Source organism: Dama dama, chromosome 21 (assembly GCF_033118175.1).
Source record: "Dama dama isolate Ldn47 chromosome 21, ASM3311817v1, whole genome shotgun sequence".
NCBI lineage: Eukaryota > Metazoa > Chordata > Mammalia > Artiodactyla > Cervidae > Dama > Dama dama.
In genome coordinates, this window is record NC_083701.1 from 63,213,897 (window position 1) to 63,237,686 (window position 23,790).

At 37.3% G+C, this 23,790-nt stretch overlaps 1 protein-coding gene across 10 annotated transcripts in view; it reads right to left on the reverse strand.

The window, feature by feature from the left end:
• Positions 1–23,790, reverse strand: part of VPS13B (vacuolar protein sorting 13 homolog B) — a 771,473-nt gene that overhangs the window by 677,126 nt on the left and 70,557 nt on the right. For all 10 annotated transcript variants that reach the window (XM_061123681.1, XM_061123682.1, XM_061123678.1 and 7 more), the window contains 5 exons: positions 18,764–19,032; positions 11,911–12,006; positions 11,322–11,444; positions 10,721–10,858; positions 9,749–9,836 (listed from right to left, as the gene is read on the reverse strand). In XM_061123681.1, the coding sequence (XP_060979664.1) occupies positions 9,749–9,836; positions 10,721–10,858; positions 11,322–11,444; positions 11,911–12,006; positions 18,764–19,032 (714 nt within the window). The remainder of the gene's footprint in view (positions 1–9,748; positions 9,837–10,720; positions 10,859–11,321; positions 11,445–11,910; positions 12,007–18,763; positions 19,033–23,790) is intronic.

Here is a 23,790-nt window from a genome sequence, read left to right on the forward strand (position 1 = left end):
TCTGGTATTCCCATCTCTTTCAGAATTTTCAGTTTGTTGTGATCCACACAGTCAAAGGTGTTAGTGTACTCAATAAAGCAGAAGTAGATGTTTCTGGGAACTCTCTTGCTTTTTCAATGATCCAACGAATGTTGGCAATTTTGTCTCTGGTTCCTCTCCCTTTTCTAAAACCAGCTTGAACATCTGGAAGTTCTCGGTTCACATCTGTTGAAGGCTAGTTTGGAGAATTTTGAGCATTACTTTATTAGCGTGTGAGATGAATGCAATTGTGAGATAGTTTGAACATTCTTTGGCATTGCCTTTCTTTGGGACTGGAATGAAAACTGACCTTTTCCAGTGCTGTATCCACTGCTGAGTTTTCCAAATTGGCTGGAATATTGAGTGCACTACTTTAACAGCATGATTTTTTTTTTTTTAACAGCATGATTTTTTATGGTTTGAAAGAGCTCAACTAAATTTCATCTCCTCCACTAGCTTTGTATGTAGTGATGATTCCTAAGGCCCACTTGACTTCGCATCCCAGGAGGTTTGGCTCTAGGTGAGTTATCACACAATCGTGGTTATCTGGGTCATGAAGATCTTTTTTGCATAGTTGTTCTGTGTATTCTTGCCACTTTTCCTTAATATCTTCTGCTTCTGTTACGTCCATACCACTTCTGTCCTTTATCAAACCCATCTTTGCATGAAATGTTCACTTGGTATCTCTAATTTTCTTGAAGAGATCTCCAGTCTTTCCCATTCTGTTGTTTTCCTCTATTCCTTTGCACTGATCACTGAGGAAGGCTTTCTTATCTCTCCTTGACATTCTTTGGAACTTTGCATTCAGATGTGTGTGTCTTTCCATTTCTCGTTCTCTTGGCAAAACTCTGTTAGGCTTTGCCCTGTGGTCCATTCTGTACTCCAAGTCTTCTATACTTGAAGACCTACAAGACCTTTTAGTACTAACACCCAAAAAAGATGTCATTTTCATGATAGGGGACTAGAATGCAAAAGTAGGAAGTCAAGAAACACCTGGAGTAACAGGAAAATTTGGCCTTGCAGAACAGAATGAAGCAGGGCAAAGGCTAATAAGAGTTTCGCCCAGAGAACACACTGGTCATAGCAAACACCCTCTTCCAACAACACAAGAGAAGACTCTGCACATGGACATCACCAGATGGTCAACACCAAAATCAGATTGATTATACTTTGCATCGGAAGATGGAGAAGCTCTATACAGTCAGCAAAAACAAGAACAGAAGCTGACTGTGGCTCAGATCACAACCTCCTTATTGCCAAATTCAGACATAAATTGAAGAAAGTAGGGAAAACCACTAGACCATTCAGGTATGACCTAAATCAAATTCCTTATAACTATACAGTGGAACTGAGAAATAGATTTAAGGGACTAGATCTGATAGACCGAGAGCCTGATGAACTATGGACGGAAGTTCGTGACATTGTACAGGAGACAGGGATCAAGACCATTACCATGGAAAAGAAATGCAAAAAGGTAAAATGGTTGTCTGAGGAGGCCTTACAAATAGCTGTGAAATGAAGAGAACCGAAAAGCAAAGGAGAAAAGGAAAGATATATCCATTTGAATGCAGAGTTCCAAAGAACAGCAAGGAGAGATAAGAAAGCCTTCCTCAGCAATCAATGCTAAGAAACAGAGGAAAACAACAGAATGGGAAACACTAGAGATCCCTTCAAGAAAATTAGAGATATCAAGGGAAGATTTCATGCAAAGATGGGTTCAATAAAGGACAGAAATGGTATAGACCTAACAGAAGCAGAAGATATTAAGAAGAGGTGGCAAGAATACACGGAAGACTGTACAAAAAATATCTTCACGATCCAGCTAATAACGATGGTGTGATCACTCACCGACAGCCAGACATGCTGGAATGTGAAGTCAAGTGGGTCTTAGGAAGCATCACTACGAGCAGAGCTAGTGAAGGTGATGCAATTCCAGTTGAGCTCTTTCAAATCCTGAAAGATGATGCTGTGAAGGTGCTGCACTGAATATGCCAGCAAATTTGGGAAACTCAGCCGTGGCCACAGGACTGGAAAAGGTGAGTTTTCATTCCAATCCCAAAGAAAGGCAATGCCAAAGAATGTTCAAACTATTTCACAATTGCACTCATCTCACACAGTAGTAAAGTAATGCTCAAAATTCTCCAAGCAAGGCTTCAGCAATACCTTAATCATGAACTTCCAGATGTTCAAGCTGGTTTTAGAAAAGGCAGAGGAACCAGAGATCAAATTGCCAACATCTGCTGGATCATAGAAAAAGCAAGGGAGTTCCAGAAAAACATCTATTTCTGCTTTATTGACTATGCTAAAGCCCTTGACTGTGTGGAGCACAATAAACTGTGGAAAATTCTGAAAGAGATGGGAATACCAGACCACCTGACCCACCTCTTGAGAAACCTGTATGCAGGTCAGGAAGCAAGAGTTAGAACTGGACATGGAACAACAGACTGGTTCCAAATAGGAAAAGGAGTACGTCAAGGCTGTATATTGTCGCCCTGTTTATTTAACTTATATGCAGAGTACATCATGAGAAACACTGAGCTGGAAGAAGAACAAGCTGGAATCAAGATTGCCAGGAGAAATATCAATAACCTCAGATATGCAGATGACACCACCCTTATGGCAGAAAGTTAAGAGGAACTAAAAAGCCTCTTGATGAAAGTGAAAGAGGAGAGTGAAAAAGTTGGCTTAAAGCTTAACATTCACAAAACAAAGATCATGGCATCTGGTCCTATCACCTCATGGGAATTAGATGGGGAAACAGTGGAAACAGTGTCAGACTCCAAAATCACTGCAGATGGTGACTGCAGCCATGAAATTAAAAGATGCTTACTCCTTGGAAGGAGAGTTATGACCAACCTAGATAGCATATTAAAAAGCAGAGACATTACTTTGCTAACAAAGGTCTGTCTAGTCAAGGCTATGGTTTTTCCAGTGGTCATGTATGGATGTGAGAGTTGGACTGTGAAGAAAGCTGAGAGCCAAAGAATTGATGCTTTTCAACTGTGGTGGTAGGCAAGACTCTTGAGAGTCCCTTGGACTGCAAGGAGATCCAACCAGTCCATCCTAAAGGAGATCAGTCCTGAGTGTTCACTGGAAGGACTGATGCTGAAGCTGAAACTCCAATACTTTGGCCACCTCATGTGAAGAATTGACTCATTGGAAAAGACCTTGATGCTGGGATGGATTGCGGGCAGGAGGAGAAGGGGACAACAGAGGATGAGATGGCTGGATGGCATCACCAACTCGATGGACATGAGTTTGAGTAAACTCCGGGAGCTGATGATGGACAGGGAGGCCTGGCGTGCTGCGATTCACGGGGTGACAAAGAGTCACACACGACTGAGCAACTGAACTGAACTGATTCTGTACTCCAAGGCCAAATTTGCCTGTTACTCCAGCTATCTCTTGACTTCCTACTTTTGCATTCCAGTCTCCTATAATGAAAAGGACACCTTTTTTGGGTGTTAGTTCTAGGAGGTCTTGTAGGTCTTCATAGAAACATTCACCTTCAGCTTCTTCAGCATTACTGGATGGGGCACACTCCTGGATTACTGGGATATTGAGTAGTTTGCCTTGGAAGTGAACAGAAATCATTCTGTTGTTTTTGAGACTGCACCCAAGTACTGTATTTCAGACTCTTGTTGACTCTGAGGGCTACTCCAATTCTTCTAAGGGATTCTTGCTCACAGTAGTTAAATTCACCCTTTCCAGCCCATTTTAGTTCACTGATTCTGAAAATGTCGATGGTTCACTCTTGCCACCTGCTGTTTGACCACTCCCAATTTGCATTGAGTCACAGACCTAATATTCCAGGTTCCTATGCAATATTGTTCTTTACAGCATCAGACTTTACTTCCATCACTGGTCACATCCACAGCTGGGTGTTGTTTTTGCTTTGACTCCATCTCTTCTCTGGAGTTATTTCTCCACCAATCTCCCGTAGCATTTAGGGCACCTACCGACCTGGGGAGTTCACTTTCAGTGTCGTATCATTTTGCCTTTTCATACTGTTCATGGGGTTCTCAAGGCAAGAATACTGAAGTGCTTGCCATTCCCTTCTCCATGGGACCACGTTTTATCAGAACTCTTCCAGGACCCAGCCACCTTGGGTGGCCGTACACAGCATGGCTCATGGCTTCATTGAATTAGCCAAGGCTGTGGCCCATGTGATCAATTTCATTAGTTTTCTGTGATTGTGGTTTTCATTCTGTTAAGAATAAGAGGCTTATGGAAGCTTCCTGATGGAACAGACTGACTAAGGGGGAAATTGGGTCTTGTTCTGATGGGCAGGGCCATGCTCAGTAAATCTTTAATCCAATTTTCTGTTGATGGGCAGAGGCTATGTTCCCTCCCAGTTGTTTGACCTGAGGCCAAACTACGGTAGAGATAAGGAAGATAATGGCGACCTCCTTCAAAAGGTCCCATGCATGCACTGCCACACTCAGTGCCCCCGAATCTGCACCAGGCCATGGCCAACCCACGGCTCTGCTGGAGACTCCTGGACACTCATGAGCAAGTCTGGGTCAGTCTCTTTTGGGGTCACTTCTCCTCTCTCCTGGGTCCTGGTGTGCACAAGGTTTTGTTTGTGTCCTCCAAGAGACTGTTTCCCCAGTCCTGTGTAAGTTCTGGCGGCTCTATGGTGGAGTTAATGGCGACCTCCTCCAAGAGGGCTTATGCCATACCCAGGTCTGCTGCACCCAGAGCTCCTGCCCCTGGGGCAGGCCACTGCTGACCCATTCCTCCACAGGGGACAGTCAAACACTCAAAGGCAGGTCTGGCTCAGTCTCTGTGGAGTCTCCTAGTGCACACAAGGTTTTGTTTGAGCACTCCAAGCATCTCGGGTGGGTATGGGGTTTGATTCTAAATGTGAGTTCACCTCTCCTACCATCTTGCTGGGCTTCCCTAGTGGCTCAGAGGTTAAAGCGTCTGCCTGCAATGTGGGAGACCTGACTTCGATCCCTGGGTTGGGAAGATCCCCTGGAGAAGGAAATGGCAACCCACTCCAGTATTCTTGCCTGGAGAATCCCACGGACAGAGGAGCCTGGTGGGCTACAGCCCACGGGGTCACAAAGAGTCAGACACAACTGAGTGACTTAACTTAACCATCTTGCTGAGGCTTCTTTGCCCTTGAACATGGGGTGTATTTCTTTGGTGGGATCCAACATTCTCCCTTGATGGTTGTTCAGCAGCGAGTTGTAATTTTGGAGTTCTTGCAAGAGAAGATGAACACACGTCCTTCCATTCAATCTTCTCATTTCAGAGATGAAAGTGAAAGTCACTTAGTCGTGTCCAGCTCTGAGACCCCGTGGACTATACAGTCCATGGAATTCTCCAGGCCAGAATACTGGAGTGGGTAACCATTCCCTTCTCCAGGGGATCTTCTCAATCCAGGAATTGAACCCAGGTCTCCTGCATTGCAGGCAGATTCTTTACCATCTGAGCCACAAGGGAAGCCAAATTTGAACTATAGAAACAAATAAATGTCAAATCACAACAAACCAAGAATCTTAGATAAAATATTTCTTTGAAGAATTCAAAATTAACCTCTTGATAATTCAAAATATTTTCCTTAGGTTTATAAATACTAAAAATTCCACAAATTTCCTGTTTCAAGTAATCCAAGAAAGAAGAAAATCTGATCAGAGCAGTGACAAATGCAAGCTGTAGAGTTAAACTAACTGGGTTCAAATCCCACATATACACTGTGTGATCTTGGCCAAGTTATGAAATCTGCATAGGACTGGCCGTTTCCTCATCTGGAAAATGGGAATATTATTATCTACCTAACAGGATTAATAAAAAGATTAAATAAGCTAATATATGTAAAACTCCTAGAAGAGTGCCTTCCATTTAAAACCGTTCAACAAATACTAGCTATTATTATCACCATCACTATATTATAAATGAATATAGATTCACAATGAGAAAAAAAACATAGGAAAGCAGCTACCAAAAAGCAGGCAATGAGAAAATGAACAGATTGTTGGGTGAATGAAAGAACGTATTTTTAATGTACATGTGACATTCACAAGTTAAATCAGCAGTGGATTTTTATTATTTTTCTGAAAAAAATTATCTGGTCACACACCTGAGAAAGTATCTGTGTAAGGAGTAAACCAAAACGGTGCCCACCAATCTCAAAACAGCAGTTTCCTACAGTGAGGGAAGGAGACTTGATGGAAATGGAACACACAGGGGGCTAGCAATATTGACATCATCCTGTTATTCAACTTATGTGGGAAATACAAAGGTGCTTATATTTCTTTGCTATTCTGTACACAAATGTACAGAACCTGTTTGTATGTTATGATGTAACATTTTGTTTAAAAAGTTAAAGATTAAGATATACAACAATGCATATTATTCACAGCAATGAAGTATATGAAAAATTCAAAAGTTAACAAACTACCAGCACGTCAGTCAGAAAATAAATATGCACCCTATGTAAATATAAAATCATGTGTCAATCTTGTAAAAATTTTAAAAACAAATATATACAAAAAACAAAATTTTCAGTGTGAGGTTTCTTTTACTTCAAAGGCAGACTACTTCAAACTTCGCCTCCTCAGAAAATACCAAACAGACAGCACCTGCAGAAGACACCATACTAAACATGAAGAAACCTACCAGCTTACTTTTGGCAGCTACAACACAATAAAAATTTGCAAAGCTCTCAGAACAGAGACTTTGGAATTGCACTTTCATATACAATTATCCCTTGCTTTTCAAAAGTTAGCTTTAGGCCACTTTTCTTTTACGGAAAATCTACATTAATACCTGTTCCCCTAATCAAAAGAAATGTGAAGAGAATTTTTACTTTTACATAAAAAGGTGAAAACAGCATTCACCATTTGTCTCGCAGTGAAGCATTTCACATGCGACCCCGGCATAGAGAGGGGGCTCCAGCAAGCTCCTTCCCCAGGAACTACATTCAGGATCTCAGTGTCAAGCTGTCCTAGCTGTGAACAGTGTCTGTGAACATCCGAGCTTTATCTTCATTTATTTCATGCATTTATTAACAAGGTCTGCACTAAGGTAACTGCTTCCTCATTTTATACCATTTCAGATTACCAGCAGTTCCATACCAGTGTTTCAGGAGAAACCTGAAACATCTCTACCAGTGTCCACGGGTACCTCAAAACACATCTTTTCCTCCAAAAATCTTCCTTTTTTGTCTCTATCTTCTGTAATGATTATCACTACCTATCAAGTAACTCAAGACCAAAACTGGGTCAACTATTTGAATTTTATTTTTAAATAAAGCAATGCAAAGGCAGTGAGGATTTTAAGCACAGAATTAAACCAGTCTGATTGCAGTATGGATCATAGGAGGGCAAGAGTAGAAAGAGAAAGCCAGTGAAAAAACTACTAGAATCTAGAGATGATAAAAGACTGGATGAGAGCATCAATGGTGGACCTTAAGAAAAGATAGATTCAAGAGAGAGTCTATAGATAAGATGTGATGAAATGTTCTGAAGGGTTGGCTGCTAGGAGAGAAAGTGTGATGGATGATTCTCAAATTTCTGGCTTGCACAACTAGAAGAGAGCAGGTAAATATTCCAACAAGAAAACCATGAAAATGGGTTTCCCAGGTGGCACACTGGTAAAGAATCTGCCTACCAATGCAGGGGACACAAGAGATATGGGTTGAATCCCTGGGTTGGAATGATCTCCTAGAGTAGGAAATGGCAACCCACTCCACTATTATTGACTGGAAAGTTCCACGGACAGAGCCTGGAGGGCTACAATCCATAGGGTCACAAAGAGTCAGACACGACTAAGTATACAAGAGCAACAGAATCATGAAAATAGGAGAAAAGTAGAAGGTGGATATGTGTGTGTATGTTAGTCACTCAGTCATGTCCAACTCAAGATCCCATTGACTGTGGACATGAGGGTATCAACGATTCAATTTTCACATTCGATTCTGAGATACGTATGAGACACAGAAGTGAAAGGGTCAATTGTGCATGGCATATATTTAATTCTACATCTTAAAAAGTATGGACCAAAAATACAAATATGGGCTTCAACAACATATAGAAGGTACCCAACCCATGAAAAAGAATAAGATTACTTCAAGAAGAGTTTAGGGAAAGAAGTGAATCCAAGATTTGCCCAATGAAAACACCGACATTTAGAAATCCATTTTGAAATGAAGAAGCAGAAAATTACCGCTCTTGCCTTCTGTTTTCATCTAACAAACCTTAACAATCCTTCAAGATCAACTCCTCTGTGAAGTCTTCAACACCACAGACAAGGTAATCCCTTTCTCACCTGGACCTCTTTTAGCTGTCTGTTTATATTACTATCTCTAACATGCTATATTCAAATCACTTATTTAAGTGTATAAATACTATTTATTGCTTTCTTGAGAAATGCCTTGCTCTTCTTTACATTCACAATATCTAATTCATCATCTAACACAAACAGATCATGTATTAAAATATGAAAAATTAACAAAACATGGTGACCCTATTTTGACTAAGTTTTCAATATGAAAAAGAATCAGGATAAGCACAACACAGTGTAGTTAAATTCCTGAAATCATTTGATTGTTAATATAATGAATGAAACATAATAAGACTGTGTCCATAATTTCTAGAAAAATATATTTCTACTTTTTTGTTTGAAACAACAAGCTCTTTTTTTTTTCCCATTTATTTTTATTAGTTGGAGGCTAATTACTTTACAATATTGTAGTGGTTTTTGCTATACATTAACATGAATCAGCCATGGATTTACATGTGTTCCCCATCCCGATCCCCCCTCATGCCTCCCTCTCCATCCCATCCCTCTGGGTCTTCCCAGTGCACCAGACCTGAGCACTTGTCTCATGCATCCAACCCGGGCTGGTGATCTGTTTCACCCTTGATAGTATACTTGTTTCAATGCTGTTCTCTCAGAACATCCCACCCTCACCTTCTCCCATAGAGTCCCAAAGTCTGTTCTGTACATCTGTGTCTCTTTTTCTGTTTTGCATATAGGGTTATCATTACCATCTTTTTAAATTCCATATCTATGTGTTAGTATACTGTATTGGTCTTTATCTTTCTGGCTTACTTCATTCTGCATAATGGGCTCCAGTTTAATCTATCTCATTAGAACTGATTCAAATGAATTCTTTTTAATGGCTGAGTAATATTCCATTGTGTATATATGTACCATAGCTTCCTTATCCATTCGTCTGCTGATGGGCATCTAGGTTGCTTCCATGCCCTGGCTATTATAAACAGTGACAAGCTCTTTTTGTAATAAAAGGATCTAAATAACCTCCAAAATGTATTTAAATACAGAAAAGGAAATGTTCATGCTCTTTGACAACATGAAATTTGATCTATCAAAATTTTTAATATGTGGTACATATTACAAACTAATTCTAGTTTGGATGGCATCACCGACTCAATGGACATGAGTTTGGATAAACTCCAGGAGTTGGTGATGGTCAGGGAGGCCTGGCGTGCTGCAATTCATGGGATTGCAAAGAGTCGGACACAACTGAGTGACTGAACTGAATATAAAATATAGTATTTTCAATCAGCTACACAAAGAAAGGACTAAAAATGTTAAGAATCTAAGACAATTCTAACATGACATTAAATTATTCCCCAGACTAACAAAAGATAACTCTGATGTTACAGAATGCAATCAATCCAGGACCAATTGATGCTAAAGAAGTCCTATTTCTGTTGTTCAAGCAAAACCAAACATAAAGGAAAGAAACCAGTACCTTTGCCAGTGGTGTTCTCCATTGTATACAGGTAATCCATATAAAATGCCCCAAACCTTTGCATTCCAGCTATCTCAGTATATGTCTCCTGCCAACAAAGCAAAGTGAACAGAACACACATTGTATAGAACAGACTCCTGGGTTAAAAACCTGACAGGTCAAGAATCAGACATATATCCTTATGGAGAATATGTACCAACTCAAAAGATTACCAAAACAGAAGGAAGAACAGAGGTTACCCAAAGAATTTACTTCTAAAAAAGGCAATATTACCTCTACTATAGACCACACAAAAGGACATCTATAATTCTACTAGACAATTTCACCACTTTGTCAAAAATATCAGTTAATGAATACCTACAATGGAATAGGGCAGTATGGTCTTAACCTTTATCACCGTCACAAAACTGTCTAATATAAACTCTCAAATACAGTCAATCATTAATATTTCAGTACACTTATATGAAACAGTTCAAACACTAAAAAATACTAAAATATCTTTAAATGTATATTAATTATGCAGGTCAAAATTAAATTCTTTATTTCAACTATAAAATTAACTCTGTAGGAGCAGTGTAAATCACTAAGCCTATTACACTAATTTTCAGTACATTTTTTGAATTTTAAATTTATTCCATAAAAAGTACATTAATATAATCTTATATGAAAAATTCAAATAAGACTAAGACAAACATAAAGTAAAATGTGAAATTATTCACTTCTTTTCATTAATCCCATACTTCAAAAGTAACTGAAATGAAAACAAATAATTCTACATCTTTTCGCCATGACTATTTTAACAGTAGGGAATGGATAAATAAACTAATAGATACAGAAGCTGTATAAAAATATTCTAGATGTTTTGAATAAACAACTAGCATTCAGAGTAGATTACTGGGAAAGAAACATGGCAAGCTCAAGTATTCCACCCCAGCACAACCTAGAATTCAGCTCAAAAATACATGCTCTGACCTTATGAGTAGCTGCATCCAAGATAAATTCTGCACGAGTACCATTATTTTCTGGGCTTCGGTAATCAAACAATGAATTTGTAAGGTATGTCAAACCTTTTATATTCAAATTTTCACCACAAACAAAGAAACAGGCTTCCTGAAAATAAATGCAACATTTTTGGACAGGAGGAAAATTGTTAAAGAAAATAAAACATTGGTTTTGTAACACCAATTCAGTAGTCAACAGAAACGATTACAACTAGAAGTTCTGTAAAAAGACAAGGAATGCTGTCTCCGTTTTCACTGCCTATTTTGGCAAAGAACATTTTAACAAACCAAAGAGGAACTCCAAGTAGCTGCCATAAACAAGAAAGAAGAAACATTTATGAATTGGAAAGAATTTGGAACTACTGTCCAGGTGTTAAGTACTACCAACTTTCTCAATCCCCCTGAGCTCTATAATTTCTTACAGGGGAAAACAGTAAAGTTCCCCTCTGAAGCCAAAGATATAAGCAGTCTAACAGATTTTTTTGGTATAGTTAAACACTTCAATAAGCACCTCATTATCCCTGCATTCTATCCAAAAAAAAAAAAAGAGAAACGGAGAGATTTTGACTTACGGTCTCACTTCTATTCATATTCTCTTCAAAATCTTTAACACCCATAATTCCTTTAAGGCACACTGCTCTGCAACCTACAAAACCAATCTGGCAATCAAAGAAAGGCTCTCCCATCATAAGGGCCTATAGAAGGAAAAGAAGGATTATGAACTTAAATTTCAACAAAAATGTTACAGGCTTTCCTTGCAGAATTTCTAAATCAGCTGAGACATGTTTAGGGTTACGACCTTTCCAAATTTATTCTCCTCAGATTACAAACCCTATAAAAAAAGAAGCATCTAATTTGTCTGTATCCTGACAATTTTGTATCCTCAATGACTGGCACTTGAAGAAGAACATTAATCCACAAATACATATGAGCACACACAAGTCAAATGAAAGAATAAACTAATGTTGCATATATCAGTAAAATCTTCATTAAAGAATATTTTTTTCAGTCACTACTACTGATCACCAAAATAGAAATACAAAGCTATAAATATAATTTTAAATATACTATTTATAATTTTAAAAACCTGTATTTATTAAATATTAACCTTAAAGACCATTTTAAAGATTTCTGAAAGTACATCCAATGTTGATGGATTACCTCAACTGTAGTTCCTTCTTGTTCCCAACACAATACTTCCTTAGATTTTACTTTTTGAGGGCTGTAATAACTACTCTCGGCTTGCATTTCAGTAAGCTATGAAACAATATAAAAATATTAAGTCAAATTAGTATTAAATGGCAATAACCTGTCATTATTATGATGAATTGATGGAAACAAGGCCAATTTTAAGATTCAGGAAATTTAATTACTAAGCAGGAAAACAGGTGCTACAAAAACAGCTGTAACAGATTATCCATGGTATAAAGGTTGAATATGTTAGTCTAGTAAGATCATACACAGAATATAAATACTTTACTTTTATTTAACTCCTTTTTGTTAATAATACTGTTTAAAAAGGCAAAAGCTATGTAGCTATAATAGTTCCATACTCATAAAATGGTTCATATATTCTGTAAAAAATATATCCATATTTTAACCTCATTCTATCTTTACTAATTTATTCAATCAGCTTTAGTTCAATCATTTCTAAGATTTCTACCAATCTATACTTTTAAAGAAAGCTGTGAAGAAACACGGATTCAACAGAACTTGTTTAGTTCTAGGAGGGAAACAGACCCAAGGGCTTTACTTTCAAAGTATATAATCTCATGGTATGTTCCACACACTCATTCAAGCATGCAAATACTTACTCAGTGCCTGCTCCATAACAAGGATTAACCTAGATGCTAACGAAACTATATGTATATGTATATGTATGTATGTGTATGCGTTCACTTCCCTGAAACTCACAGCATATTATTTCTACATACTCAAAAATTATACTTTTCTAAATGCCATGTGGTACTCTGCTTTGGATCCTGTTACAAAAAAATGTCATGAAATTAATCTGTAACTTAACCATAATGCACCAACATCGGCTTCCCAGTTTTGACAAATGTACTGTGATAGTGTAAGATATTAATAATACGGAAAACTGGGTAAGAAATGTATGTGAACTCTCCGTACTAAGCATCTTTGAATTTTCCTGTAAATCTAAAACTATTCCAAAATAAAGGTGTTACTTTAAAAAAAAGGTATTCTGCTCATGTTTACTAATAATTCATGCTTACTAATGACTAATAAAGTCACCTTTATTCTTATGAAATGGATATATTCTTCCAACTTAAATGTGAAATCAAAGATAACATTTAAAAAAATTACCTTTATGTCATATCGAACTTATTCAACTGAAAAGCTACAATTCTAAGCATGATAACCTCTTGATAATCTTAGGAATCAATAAATTATTCTCAAATTTTATAACAGTAAGTTTTTATATAAGGCTTTATTTCTTGGATGCTCCTAAAACTGGTATACACAATGCTGCTGTTTCAAAGTACAGTTCTATAATCTAAAATGCTTAAGTAAAATGGAGTATTTTAGTTGATTGCCCTTCAGCTGTCTACAATTATTGTAGCAAAAAAGCAATTAATTGATTAAAAGGACTCAAACATTACAAGAACAATTTTCAACATTATTTTTTAAATGCTACATTTAATTTGGCATGATTTTTGTTGGATTGATATCAACTGTTCAGAATGCTAATGCAGGAACATGACCTTATTTTCTGACCAAACTATGAACCACAAATTAATTCCATACATTCTTCAAACCCAAGCTGAACAATGAATTCTAATGTTTTCCTCCTAAATATCAATATATTTCCCTTAGAGAAACAAAAATGCTTTAAATTTAAGATATATTGACTAATGACAAATAATACCCAAAATGTCTATAAAAGTTTTGTATATAAAATGCCTATTCTGATTGACTCAATAATACAATTCTTCTTATCAGTGAAGTTAACAGAAACATTACCAGAATAATTTCAAATTTAAAAGTAAACATGTAAAAGTCACCAGAAAAGATAGTACTTTACTAGCAATCCTTGGCTTCACTCATAAAATAAAAATAACTGCACTTGGATCAGCTGAAACTGGCAAGACATCTAGCAGCAATTTGCGACAGTTGGTTTTTTGTTATATTTTTAAAGAGTTTGTTCTATCATTTTTATTTTTTTCAGATTGGCCCATATCCCTTTACTTTAAACAGAGCTAAATCAGTGAATTTCAGATGCAAAATTTGTTTCATAAAATTCAGAAATAATAAACAATGGTGTTAAAATAGTAGAGGTAACGTTTACATTATTTATCATTTCTTCCCCAAACTATCCCCCTTCCAAACAAACATCGTTTAAATTAATCAAGCCATGACTAAACTTCTGTTGAAATTTATTCTCTACATTTTTGAGCTTTGTCAAATGAGAAAATATGGAATAGTTTTCACTAGAAAAATCTTCAAAGACTACTTATTTTAAAATATTTTTAATCTACCATCTACTAGAGTTACAAATTTATACAGCTTTACTACTAATTGAAAAAGCTTACTTCAAGCAGTTAAACAATCTAAGGTAAATTAAAAACACCAGAGCAGAAACTTGATTTTTCATTGCTACATTTCCAGTATCTAACAATTGCCTGGAACAGTACATGTAATACTACTTCTACAGGCTGGACACACGAGTTTATCTTTTTCAGAAAACTGCGTCCATAGAAAAAATAAATCCACAAGGACAAATAAAATCAAAGGAAAATAATCTAAAAGAGGGTCCAAAAATTTAGAAAAATGCTAAGTTAGATGGATAGATGCTGCTGCTGCTGCTGCTAAGATGACTATGTACCAGCTGCTGACTATGAACTAGACAATTTTCAAGAGCTGGAGATACAACTAGTTTTTTTATAAGTTACTACTTACTAAGTTTGATGTACTATCAAAAAAGAATAGCCACTATTTTCTGAAAAGACTAGTATTCCTTCATCTGTCTAATGGACATTTAAGTTGTTTCAACTTTCTTGCCATTGTAAACAATGCTTTTGAAGACTGATGTACATCTACTTGAGTTCAAAGATTTTTTTTATTAAAACTATTCCATATTTTCTAAATTGACAAAAGTTTAAAAGAACTCAATTCTTTTTACTATATAGCTAGGAGTATAATTATTTGGTCATTGATAATTCTTCATTTAACCTTTTGAGGAACTATCTGTTTTCCACGGTGACTGCACCATGTTACATTCCCACCTGTCTTCCCATTTGCTTTAAAATAACTCCAACTATGACTCCACCAGTGTCAAATCACTGTTCTGGTCAAAATCACCAATAATTTCCACATTGACAATTCTAATGAATTCATTCTCACAGATGACTTATTCCATTATAAAACATTTATGTCACTTAGCTTCCAGACATGCACTCTATTCGTTTTCCATCTACATCACTAGTCACTAATTTTCCGTATCCCTCACTGACTTGTCAAAAACCAAACTCTTGAAATTCATCACAAGCCTAATCCTCTCATGTGCACAGGCTCAGTGGTTTGCAACTGTGTGGGACCCTCTGGACTGGAACCCACCAAGCACCTCTGTCCATGGGATTTTAAAGGCAAGAATACTGGAGTGGGTTGCCATTTCTTTCTCCAGGGGATCTTCCCAACCCAGGGATCAAATTCATGTCTCCTGTGTCTCCTGCATTTGGGAGGTGGATTCTTTACCACTGAGCCACCTGGGAAGCCAATCCTCTCATAGTACTCTTCATGTCAGAAAATCAGAATTCAACTCTTCCAGTTGCTCAGGAGTCATCCTTGGATACTCTATTTCCTTTACATCAGCCAATAAAATCTAACAGGAAGTCCTGTACTCTTGCCCTTCCAAACACATCCAAAATTCAACTACTTTTCACACTTCCACCTGCTACCACCCTAGTCCAAGGCATCATCAACATCATCTCTTGTTTGAAAATTGCAATCTTCTCTGATCTCCTTACTGCTGCTTTTGCCCCCTTATAACGCATTCTCAACACAGGGATGTAATTCAGATCAGCCTAGAACTACTATGCTAAAAATTGTCCAAAACCTTCTTATTTCATCCAAGGTTAATGACAAAGTCCCTAAAGTGATCTACATAGCTGGACAATTTATGGGCCTCCCCCAACGCCATAACTTCTTTGACACAATTTTATACTATTTACACGTTAACTCACTGTGCTTTGGGCCCACTGGCCTCCTTGCCGTTCCTTGAAATTTGGGGGCCTCTGTATTTGCTATTCCTAGAATATTCATTCTCATGTGTCTGCAAAACTTCCTCTTTCGCAAGTCTATACTGAAAGACCCACATCCCATTAAAGCTTTCTCTGATCATTCTATTTATCTATTTACTTACTGAAGTATAGTTGATTTACAATGTTGTATTAGTTTCTCCTGTAGAGCAAAGTGAGTCAGTTACACATATACATGCATGTATTCTTTTTAGACGTTATTCCCATATAGGTCATTAAGAGTCCTGAAAAGTTTCTAGTGCTACACAGTAGGATCTCGTTAGTTTATCTATTTTATAAATAATAGTGCATGGGCTTCCCTGGTGACTCAGACGGTGAAAAATCCACCTGCAATGCAGAAGACCTGGGTTCAACCCCTGGGTTGGGAAGATGCCCCGGGGGAGGGCATGGCTACCCACTCCAAAACTCTTGCCTGGAGAATCCCCATGGACCAAGGAGCCTGGTGGACTACAGTCCACGGAGTCACAAGAAGTCAGACATGACTGACTAAGCACACAGTGTTTATGTCAGTCCCAACTTCCCAATTTATCCCTTCCCTACTCTTCCCCTCTTGGTAACCGTAAGTTTGTTTTGTACATTTTGAGTCAATCTCTGTTTTGTACATATGTTCATTTGTACCATTTTTTAAGAGTTCACATATAAGCAATATCATGATATTGTTCTTTCTGACTTACATCATTCAGTATGAAACCTGATCACCTGCTTTTAAACTACACAATTAGTGGAAGCATTCACTATATTACTCTTTACTTCTATTTTTTCCTACATAACTCTTATCATCAAGAGGTATATTATATATATTTTATTTGTTTTTACTAACAATTTACATTTTAAGGCAGAGGGATTTACATCTGATCTCTCCACTGTGAATCTCCAGAGACAAAACAATGCATGGTATACAGATGGCATTAATGTAAGTTTGTTGAATGAATTAGATACTCTTCAGGAACATATACGTGTGATACTACTACTAAAAAGGTCCATCTAGTCAAGGCTGTGGTTCTTCCAGTAGTCATGTATGGATGTGAGAGTTGGACTATAAAAAAGCTAGGTCCCAAAGAATTGATGCTTTTGAACTGTGGTGTTGGAGAAGACTCTTGAGAGTCCCTTGGACTGCAAGGAGATCCAACCAGTCCATCCTAAAGGACATCAGTCCTGGGTGTTCACTGCAAGGACTGAAGCTGAAGCACCCAATACTCTGGCCACCTGATGCGAAGAGCTGACTCATTTGAAAAGACCCTGATGCTGGGAAAGATTGAGGGCAGGAGGAGAAGGGGAAGACAGAGGATGAGATTGTTGGATGGCATCACCGACTCAATGGACATGAGTTTGGGTGAACTCCAGGAGTTGGTGATGGACAGAGAGGCCTGGCATACTGCAGATCATGGGGTCGCAAAGAGTCGGACACAACTGAGCAACTAAACTGAACTGAACTACTAAAAAGGTCAAGAAATAACCCAAAATCAAGAGTGGGTTATAGCTAAGAGGCAGAGAAGATAATATATGATCAAAGAACACATAAGCAGTATCAAAGTACTAGTAGTATTATATTTCTTAAAATAAAAGGATGTTCACCTTATTGTTTAACTTGAAAATACCTATTATGTGATCTTTTGAGATCTTGCATGCATTTGTTAATGGAGGAAGTACTCAAAAGTATTTTAAATACTGCTTTAAAAAAAAGAGCAAGATCTAGAGAATTAAAAAAACAAAGGACTCTCTTAAAGGGAAAAAGAGAGGTAAGCAAAGAGAGAAACTATATAAACAACTCTTTATATACATTTCTAGAAAAACGGTACAAATGAATCTATCTGCAGAGCAGAAATAGAGATGCAGACAAGGAGAACAGATGTGGACATGGTGGGACAAGGAATGTAAGGGTAGGACAAATTCAGAGTAGCACTGACATATAAACATACATAGGGACTTCCCTAAGCTCAGACGATAAAGAATCTGCAGCAATGCAGGAGACCTGGGTTCGATCCCTAGGTCGGAAAGATTCCCTAGAGAAGGAAATGGCAACCCACTTCAATATTCTTGCCTGCAGAATCCCATGAACAGAGGAGGCTGGTGGGCTCAAGTCTATGGGGTAGCAAAGAGTCGAACACAACTAAGCGACTAACACACACACGTGCATAAAACAGGCAGCTAGTGGGAAGCTGCAATATAGCACAGTGAGTTCAGCTCAATGCTTTGGGCTAACGTAGAGGGGTGGAACTAAAAGGAGGGGAGGGAGGCTTAAGAGGGAGGGCATATATATATATATATATATACATATCTCTCTGATTTCACCTTTTTGTAGAGTAGAAACATAACATTGTAAAGCAATTATACTCCAACAACTCAAATAATGTAAAAAAAAGAAAAAAAATTGTAATGAAAGACAACACAGAGATGAAATAGTAGCTGGAGGGATACATAAAATATTGGGAGATTTTCTCATGTGCATCTGTTTTTTAATGGAAACACTATGACATCTTTGTGTGCCAAATGAAAGATTCAGTAGGGAAAGAAAAACTTTCTATAAAGCTATTAAAAAAGGAAAGTGGAGAAGGCCTTAAGACAAAAAGAGACCAAAGTTCAGAGATTTCAGATGAGGGGACGTGTAACTTTATGAAGTAAGGATAGTTAGACTCCATCTCACATCTACTAAATGTAAAATAAGCTAGATTCTTACTAGAAGTGAAAGTTTAAGCATGAAAGTTGAGAGATAAACATTAAAAAAAAAGGAAACCTACTTTGAAAGTCACAGTTGCCTTTGTACAATAAAACCCTATAGAAACAATAGGATCCTTCAAAGTCTGGGCTTTTTGTTGATGTGTAGTTGATGTAGGATCATTCCCAAGGTAGTCTTCCTCAGCATCATCATAATTCACAATGGCAGGGACAAGTGACCAGGCCCATGACACCCATCCCTGTGGCTGGTCGTCCTCTTGCTGTGAATACAGCTCTTGGCCTTTGTACTGAGCAGGATACTGCATATCTATTCGTGTTTCATCTTCAGCACCTATCAAAGTAATGTTGTATTAAATAAATCAAGAGAATTAAAACAAAAGAATAATTAGGAATTTAAATTATATACAAATGTTTCTCACACGTGATTCTTTCTACATATAAAGCATGAACAAATCATATACTGGTTATTATTGTTTGAAACCAATAATTTAGCATTACCACTTTCAAGTTTCTATACATTATACTGGATCAGTCTCCTTTAGTACTACACAGTATTATATGGTGAGTAGTTTATTATATACTTTTGATAAATTTTGATAAATACAAAGAATAAATTCACTCTTTAGGGCTTTATTCACTAATTTAAACAAAAACAACAACATAAAACTTACCTCCCAAAAATAAAGCTAAGCTGCTGAAAAAATGACACTTTTCAGAAACATCACAAAAATCCAAGAAGAGTTCTTGATTTCCTGATACATCCAAAAGAGAAAGAGAATGCCAAGTGTTCCTAGGCAAAATGTACTCCTCTCCCAAAAAAAGGATTATCCCAAGGATGAAAGTAAATTTTATGATGATTATTCTTAATATTATATTATTCTTATATTATTAAAATAACATAATATTATATTATATTCTTAATTTATTCTTAATATTATATTGAGAAAAATAATAGTTAATGATTTTCTTATTAGTGAATAACAGACACCTAGAGCCAGTCATCCTGGAAGGTGAAGTCAAGGGGGCCTTAGGAAACATCATTACAAACAAAGCTAGTGGATATGATGGAATTCCAGTTGAGCTATTTCAAATCCTAAAAGATGATGCTGTGAAACTGCTGCACTCAATATGCCAGCAAATGTGGAAAACTCAGCAGTGGCCACAGGACTGGAAAACATCAGTTTTCATTCCAACCCCAAAGAAAGACAAGGCCAACGAATGTTCAAACTACTGCACGATTGCACTCATCTCACATGCCAGCAAATTAATGCTCAAAATTCTTAAAACCAGGCGTGAACAGACGTGAACCGTTAACTTCCAGATGTTCAACCTGGATTCAGAAAAGGCAGTGGAACCAGAGACAAAACTGCTAACATCCACTGGATCATCGAAAAAGAGAGTTCAGAAAAACATCCACTTCTGCTTTATTGACTATGCCAAAGCCTTTGTGTGGATCACAACAAACTGTGGAAAATTCTTCAAGAGATGGGAACACCAGACCATCTGACCTGCCTCCTGAGAAACCTGATTGCAGGTCAAGAAGCTGCAGTTAGAACTGGACATGGAACAACAGACTGGTTCCAAATCGGGAAAGGAGGACGTCAAGGCTGTATATTGTCACCCTGCTTATTCTATATGCAGACTACATCATGTGAAATGCCGGGCTGGATGAAGCACAAGCTGGAATCAAGACTGTCGGGAAAAATATCAATAACCTTAGATACGCAGATGACACCACCATTACGGCAGAAAGTGAACAGGAACTAAAGAGGCCCTTGATGAAAGTGAAAGAGGAGAGTGGAAAAGTTGGTTTAAAACACAACATTCAAAAAACTAAGATCACGGCATCTGGTCCCATCACTTCATGGCAAATAGATTGGGAAACAGTGAGAGATTTTATTTGGGGGGGGGGGGGGGGGGGCTCCTAAATCACTGCAGATGGTGACTGCAGCCATGAAATTAAAAGATGCTTGCTCCTTGGAAGAAAAGCTATGACCAACCCACACAGGATATTAAAAAGCAGAGACATTACTTTGCTGACAGTGGTCCCTGTATTCAGAGCTACGGTTTTTCCACTAGTGATGCCTGAATGTGAGAACTGGACCATAAAGAAGGCTGAATGCCAAAGTATTGATGCTTTTGAACTGTGCTACTGAAGAAGCCTCTTGAGAGTCCCTTGGACTGCAAAGAGGTCCAACCAGTTCATCCTAAAGGAAATCAGTCCCGAATATTCATTGGAAGGACTGATACTGAAGCTCCAATACTTTGGCCACCTGATGTGAAGAACCCACTCGTTGGAAGACTCTGATGTTAGGTGCTGTTGGCATCATTGTAAACAAACAAGTTAAGGGCAAGATTCTTGCCAAGAGAATTAATGTGCATATCAAGCATATTAAGCACTCTAAGAGCCGAGATAGCTTCCTAAAACGTGTGAAGGAAAATGATCAGAAAAAGAAGGAAGCCAAAGAGAAAGGGACTTGGGTTCAGCTGAAGCACCAGTCTGCTCCACCCAGAGAAGCACACTCTGTGAGGACCAATGGAAAGGAACCTGAACTGTTGGAACCCATTCCCTATGAATTCATGGCCTGAAGGGTGTAAAAATAAAGACCTGGATTGTACAAATGTTTCTCTTAATTGAGTAGAGTTGTTGTGTCCAAATTCAGTGGGTGATGTCTTTTCAAATTTAGTGTTTTTTCTTCCTTAAAGATGTAAGATAGTTTGTTGTTCAGTTTGCTCCATTTTTTAATAAATTGACAGATATTAAAAAAAAAAAAAGACTCTGATGCTGGGAAAAATTGAGGGCAGGAGAAGGGGGTGACAGAGGATAAGATGGTTGGATGGCATCACTGACTCGATGGATAGGAGTTTGAGCAAGCTCTGACAGTTGGTGATGAACAGGGAAACCTGGTGCTTCGCTGCAGTCTATAGGGTCACAAAGAGTTGGGCACAACTGAGCAACTGAACTGAATTAGTGAATAACATCTTTCTTATTCTACAGATGAAAAAATCATAGCAAAGAAGATTTGGTTATAAATTGGCAAACTAAAGTTTTAAATTCCAACTACTGTAACTTATTCCACCTTTTTAAAGAGAAAATCCATCAAGGTCCTTTAACATTATTCTAACAATACAAACAAATGAGGCAGATCATCATGGAATTTAGGGGAGAAATTATTTTTAAACAAATTCATGGTATAAGCAGCTGCCAGCAGATTCACTCATATCTACTCTTCACTTATAAATCTATAAATACACATACTCAATTAAACATCATCCTCATTCAGATTCACTTCTAGGTTTTCTGGCGAGAAAAACAACTTTTTTAATCCTCATGACAGGAGATTTTTGGAACATCATAGACTTTTAAGTCGTAACACATGGCTACTGACCTCTTTCATCTGGGACAAAACTTGATAAATAATAACTAGAGTACCTAAATACAGTACCAAGAGACCTTAGTCATTTTACTTCAATATAAATTAGAAAACTTAAAAATCCAGAAAATGTTTTACATCATCTTCATATCTTGCTGTTTAACCATAAATACCATATAAATTTCTGATACTGAGGAATAAATAAAGCTTATTATTAACTGTCCCTAATAAGATCTCAAATAGGGCATCATCACTGAATATCATCTTGGTAATAAAACAAAAAGTCAGGTCAGCTCAACCCAAGACCAGACTGGGTCCACAGAGCTGAACTCTGGACCTCTCTTATCAAAACCGTTCAATAGAAGGAGTATCCCACTGCTTGATCTTTTGAAGCAAAAGAAACATCACTCAGAGAAGTCTAAGAAATCAGTCATTATAATTTACACTTATTATTAATTAATAATGAAGAGAGGTTTTTTATGAAAGATGCTTTTGAAGTTCCAAATCCTTGCTTACTCCTTTGTCAAAAGAATGAATTAGGACCTGAAGAAGAAAAAAGCATCTCTTTCAACTCTGGTCAGAATTTCTTAAAATATTCTTTGCCTTTGAAATGGTGCATCTTAACATGGGACCCTTTGGCAGAATTCAGGAATTTCATAACTTTCATTGAAAAAAATATATATTCAGTACTTAACTAAAATGAAGCATTCTTCTAATTACGAATGCAGGTAACAAATCACAGTTACACCACTAGTACCTTCAACTCTAAAACCTAAAGAAATCATAAATATATCAAATAACAGTGGTGAAGCTATCTCAAAATATCTTACACACGTCAGTACTTTGAAACTATAACAGGTATTAGACTTTCTGCTATACTTCACTGTTTCAACATGTTAATACTGAAGCACGTATTAAAAAACAACAAAAAGACAAAATACAGGAAATAAGAGTTTTCAGACACTGAACTTCAGGCAATGAAGGACAGTAAGTTCTGAGAGAAGAGAAACAAGGGAAATGAGTTTGACTGGCCCAGTTTTACTGTCTAGAATGAGTTTCTAAGCTACAACAAGAAAGAGGGAATCCAAGTAGAGCTCAGAGGACTCACAGATTAGAAAACAGAGTATTGAGTGTAGGTAGACTAAGGTACCTAGAGTTTGCAGAACAGAGTACCAAACAAGAAGGACCTGCAGAGGGCCCCACTCCAGTCTTCACCTGAGTATTCATCAGTTTCATACGAGGAAACTAAGGTCTTTAGAAGAACCACCAGAAAGGGGCAAAGAAAATACCCCCCAAGACTTACAACTGGGAATAGTCTGTGTTCCTACCACCAAGAAAGAGAAAAGCTCTAATTCACAGAAGACCAAGTACAGTACGCAAAGGGGTAATTATCTCAATAGTGGAATAAAACTGGGCTTAAACTAATGGCTGCTAAAGGTTTTAAACCCCATCTAAAAACCTTTAAGGCAAGACAATTGAATTAAATTGCTTCCAAGTAACTTAAATGTTTTCTAGAATACAATAATATCCAGCACCCAACAAATAAAATTCACAGTGTCTAGCATCCAATTATCAGATGTGCAAAGAAGCAGGAGGATATAACAATGAGGAAAAATAAAAGTTAGTCCACAAAAAAAGACCTAGTAATAACATATTTTATAGCATTAGTAAACAAAAACATTAAAACAGCTATCTAAATAAAATGATATTCAAAA